Raw genomic sequence first — 5,507 nt, 5'->3', positions numbered from 1 at the left:
TCGAGACACTTTAAGCATGTTGATATTCTGGAAGGAAAGCTGAGAACCAATCTTTCTTACATTTGGCGATCTATATTGTGGAGCATAGACCTTATTAAAAGTGGTATCATGTGGCGTGTGGGTAATGAGAATCATATTAAGGCTCTCTCAGATAGCTAGATCCCGTAGTTGGCCAGTGAACGGAGCTTTCATTGTGGGTTAGATGAGGCAGGTAAAAGATCTAATCTCCCAATTATCTGAGAATATTCAGTTTTGGAAGTGAGATTTAAATAGAAAGTATTATGTCAAGTCCAGTTATCTTATTCAATCAGATGCTTCACAAACCCTGATACACATTCAGTGAATCATATGGACAAATGGTGGAATATGATATGGAATTTAGTATCCCATAGAAAGTACGGCTCTTCTACTAGCAAGCGTGCAATGAGTTTTTCTTGTTTGAGTTGAACCTGTTTAAACCCCATACCATCCCTAATTCTGACTGCTCTTTCTGCGGATCCTTAGAAGCCTCAGTTGAGCATTGTTTAGTTTTCTAACCCAAAGCACGTGAAGCATGGAAAGGTACTCATTTCTGGTCTATACTGAAGCATTGCATTCGAATGGATTTTATGTTATGTGGTTTGGTTATGAACGATAAGTTATCTAAATCTGAGTTCGAGTTGTTTTTTGCCAATTTATGGGCTATCTAGAAAGATTTGTGCAATATGAAACACAATTTCAAGCCAAGAAATCATAAGATTTCATTACATTGGGATGCAACATTTCTTAAAGAATTCAGGAAGACCCGAAATATGTTTGTATGCCTTGGAATCGAAAATGTGATGAAGTATAGAAGTGGTTCAAACCATCAGCGGGACAATTCAGATTGGATGTAAATGCTGGATATCAAGATCATTTGGGATGGTTCAGTGTGGGAGCAGTGGTTAGAGATCACCTTAGTAGGATATGTGCTGCTCTAGCTTGTGAATTCGACATCCAGGCTCGGTTCTAGCTGCTGAAATGACTGTCATTCTTCATGGATTATTGCTGTTAACACAATCTTAATTTAACAATGTCTGGGTGTTTTCGGACTCCGTCAAATGTATTCCAAGGATTAACTCTTCATAGGAGATTTTGTCTTCTATAGGTTCTTTATTTTTGATGTATTAGAAGTTCTAATATTTGGAAGTCACTAAAATATGTCATGCAAGTAGACATGCGAACAAGGTGGTACATGGCAATTTGCTCTGTCTAATCCCTCACCTGTGTTCGAAGATGATAACTTTTATTTATCGTGGTTGATGGATGTAATTGTTTTGACTTATCTAATGCATAATTTGTTTTTTCCCTCAAAAAAACTTCTTTTATTTTACTAAAGAAATTAATTATATAAAAAATATATAATATCCCATAATTTCGATGATAAAAAATTTGTCTGTATGTGTTTGTTTTATCATGCTTTTTAAGCAATTCAACATCTTCAAATTTAATTATTTCCCCTTTAATTAATCTTTTAACAAATGTAGTCAACTCGTACTAGTTATTTCATTTTATGACTACGCGGGTGGGTGGGGTGCTGTACTTTTCGTTTGGAACGCCATGCCCCTCCCATCGATCTCAGTCGCACGATCACTATATTAGGGTTTCTCTTCCTAACCCGCCCGCCTTCGGCGTCGGCGTCGGCGTCCAAGCAATTCTACGCACTAGCTTTTAGTTGAATCTAATCACAGAGGAATGGCAGAGCACTTGGCCTCAATATTCGGGACGGAGAAAGACCGCGTGAATTGCCCCTTCTACTTCAAGATCGGCGCCTGTCGTCACGGGGACCGCTGCTCCCGCCTCCATAACCGACCCAATATATCCCCCACGTTGGTCCTCTCCAACATGTACCAACGTCCGGATATGATTACCCCTGGCGTAGACACCCAGGGACAGCCAATCGACCCAGCTAAGATACAGGAGCATTTCGAGGATTTTTACGAGGACATCTTCGAGGAACTCAGTAAATTTGGTGAAATCGAGACCCTCAATATATGCGACAATCTCGCTGATCACATGATCGGCAATGTCTATGTCCAGTTCAAGGAAGAGGATCAGGCCGCCGCTGCCTTGCAGGCCTTGCAGGGTAGGTACTATTCCGGTCGCCCAATTATTGGAGATTTCTCTCCAGTTACAGATTTTCGCGAGGCTACCTGCAGGCAGTACGAGGAGAATAATTGTAACCGGGGTGGGTATTGCAATTTCATGCATGTCAAGATGATCGGCAGGGAGCTCAGGAGGAAGCTCTTTGGAAGGTACAGTCGGAGGTCTATGAGGGGCAGGAGCCGGAGCAGGAGTGTCAGCCCACCCGAGTATTACCACAGGCGGGATAAGGAACGCGAAAGGGGGGATCACGACAGGCGGGACCACCGTGGGAGGAGGGGTGGTGGCGGTGACAGACATGGAGATAGATATGAGGGAGAGAGAAGGGGGCATGGAGGGAGTTCGAGGAGGAGCCGAAGTCCCGTGAGAGAAGGTAGCGAGGAGCGGCGAGCTAGGATTGAACAGTGGAATCGGGAGAGGGAAGAGAAGGGTTAGTGATGCTGTTGTTTTATATTCTACTAATCAGTTTGCGTGTTATCTTCATTTGGAACTTATGTAATTTGGTAGTCTAGAACGGCTCCTTTTTTGTTTTGCTTCTTTTGTGTGCGTTTGGAGGTTGGGAGAGGTGTTAAAATGGGTAATAGCGGATGAATCTGCTGTTATAAGGCCATCTCCAACCCATAAATCTATTTTGGTGTAGTTTCTGCACCAAAATAGTGCAGTTTCTGCACCAAATATAACATCCATCTCCAACCCATTTACTTCAAATCTTACACTAAAAAGTATATTCCTAAAATATTCTTTTTGTTTACTATTTATTTACAAATTTAACAATATAATTATAATTAATGTTAATATTAGTATTATAATTATAATTAATTTTTTTGTGTTTGAATTTTTATTATGAATTATATTTTATATCAACACGATTTAATTTTATTCTTCATTTATATAATATTATTATGAAAAATATTTAATACATATTTATATTAATTAAAAAATATTAAAAAAATCATTAAATCAAATTATTCCTAATTATTTATTTATTTATTTAATTTTTTCTTATTATTTATTAAATCAAATTATTCCTTAATTATTATTTATAAATCATTATATCTAATTATTAAAATAATATATTAATATTAAATTATTATTTAAATAATATTTATAATTTTTAATATAAATATTTATAATAAATAAAAACAAAAAAAAATAAAAAAATTAAAGAGCTCTGCGCCAAATTGACGCAAAGCTCTCCTCTGCGCCAAATTTGGCGCAGAGGAGATGGAGCTGCGCTATTTTGGCAAAATAGCGCAGCTCCATTGGGGAAGAAACCCTGCGCCAAAATGGCGTAAAAACGCCATTTTGGCGCAGGGTTGGAGATACCCTAACAATGAACATTTAAAATCTAGTGATTTGAGACACTGGCTGGTGATTTTGGTTGTTTTCATGATGGTTAATTTGCTTCCTCGGATGATTTTGCTCTATACACATCTCTATTTTTGTTATCACTAGCAATACTTGAGGGTATGTTTGGTTTAGTGGATTAAATAAGGATAGATTAATAGTCAAATATTTATTGTTAAAATTTTAAGACGTTTTAATAATCATTTTGATCCGGTTTAAGATTCAATTTTATTAATCAAATAGTTATCCATAAAATTGGATCTTAAACCGGGTCAAAATGATTATTAAAACAACTTAAAATTTTAACGATAAATATTGGACTATTAATCTATCCTTATTTAATCCACTCAACCAAACACACCCTTGCTATCTGTTGGTTGTCCTTGCGCCTTATGGTCGGCCCCTTTTGTGGGACATGGGTTTGTTTTAAGCTTAATGTCTCCCCTGCTGGATGTTATTTACCAGTGCTATCATGGATCTCAAATGATTGGAATGCCTACTTTCCTGGTGCGATGAATTTTGCGGCAGTTTTAATTCTGAAGCTTTTTGCTTCTTACGGATTATGACCATGTGAACGCTTTGCATGGATAAAGGGAATCTCTTAGGTTTAAATGTGTGTATACATGTCGCAACGCAAGGAATAGGTAAAATACTTTTTACAGTAACCAAATGCAAGTCAACTTCCAGCGTAGCTTAGACTTTGATCAATTCTACTTTAAATACTAGTGATAGTTGACCGGGAAGGATTTAGAATGAGCTGAACTGCTGAAAGTCGAATAACATATTGACGTGCTTGGTGGTTTGAATTTGTTCATTTACTTGTAATTTCTTAAACTTAGCATTTGTTTACTGTCTAACCGATCTTTTTTTCTGAGCCTCCGAGGTATGAAAGATACTCATGAGCAGGACGCTTGCATGAAGTCGACCATTTGTGTTTGTGTTTAAGCATGTTGCAATAAGAGTAGCCATATTTACTTTTTCTTGAATGAAGATTCTACATGTCTGAATTTTTTATTCACTTTTCAATAAAGAATGCTCTATTAAAATCCACGAGTTCTCAACAGGCAATGAAAAAACATTATTTTACAAAGACTTGAATAGTCTAGTTTGATCTAACTTTTAGTTAGAGAATTTTAAATTAGAGTCTCCTAATTTTAGCTATGTATTTATATGTACATGGAAGCACAAATAAACCTCAATCTTTCCCCTATGAAAGTTCATCACTCTCTTATGAGATTATATTTTCGCTCTATTTTTACGTTTATGTAGTCATATACATATGCATGTTGGGTGCTATGGCACTGCCTCTGCTGGTAGCCACACTCTAATCTATAGGACCTCTGTCGAAGTTGTCAGTTCCAGTTTGTCCGCCTTTGTGAATGCGTACTGTTTTGGGAGAGCTGAGTCACTGGAGATTGCTTATTACAGCTTTGCGATGAATTAATCCTTTGGCGCTCGAGATGTTTTAGTTTTGATGTTGAATGTTGATCAACTATCTGAGTCCCATTTAATATGGTTGTGTTGGTCTTGTGTTTAGCTACCGCATGGAATTTGGATAAGAACTCTTCTGGAGATGCTTTAAACTAGTCTCACCTCTAATTAAAGACAAATGCGAAAACATTGTATTAGCGTTTGGTGAGACTGATCATGCTCTTTCCCTTCCTCGCAAGCAATATTTTATATTGTCTATTGGAGTTTCAAAGGTCTAAATTCTTGTGGGCAGCATACTATTTATTAAATAAATGCTGTTAGAAGAGTCTCTCCAAATGTGTTTTGGAACTTGGTTATAAAACTTGGAGCTTCGGCAACCTCCGGGAGATGCGTATTTTTATTCATTCAGCACTCCATTTTGTTGAGTATTATATTATTCAAGAACCACACTAAAAAAATTAACATATCTTTTAAAACCCTGAGTCATCATGGCATAATAACAAACAAACGTGTTTAAAAAATATTGTAATTCTACGAGAAGCCTATAAATCAGACCACACATATGAAGGATATGCACATAGAAAACGAGCAAGTCAATATCTCTCCTT

At 37.0% G+C, this 5,507-nt stretch overlaps 1 protein-coding gene across 1 annotated transcript; it reads left to right on the top strand.

The window, feature by feature from the left end:
• Positions 1-1,516: 1,516 nt before the first annotated feature.
• On the top strand, positions 1,517-4,483 carry LOC140807735 (splicing factor U2af small subunit B-like). Its single transcript, XM_073164696.1, has 2 exons — positions 1,517-2,566; positions 4,344-4,483. The coding sequence occupies exon 1, from the start codon at positions 1,714-1,716 to the stop codon at positions 2,554-2,556; it is 843 nt and encodes a 280-aa protein (XP_073020797.1). The 5' UTR covers positions 1,517-1,713; the 3' UTR covers positions 2,557-2,566; positions 4,344-4,483.
• Positions 4,484-5,507: the final 1,024 nt, after the last annotated feature.

This window comes from Primulina eburnea, chromosome 12 (assembly GCF_022965805.1).
Source record: "Primulina eburnea isolate SZY01 chromosome 12, ASM2296580v1, whole genome shotgun sequence".
Taxonomy (NCBI): domain Eukaryota; kingdom Viridiplantae; phylum Streptophyta; class Magnoliopsida; order Lamiales; family Gesneriaceae; genus Primulina; species Primulina eburnea.
This window is presented reverse-complemented; position numbering and strand designations above follow the sequence as displayed.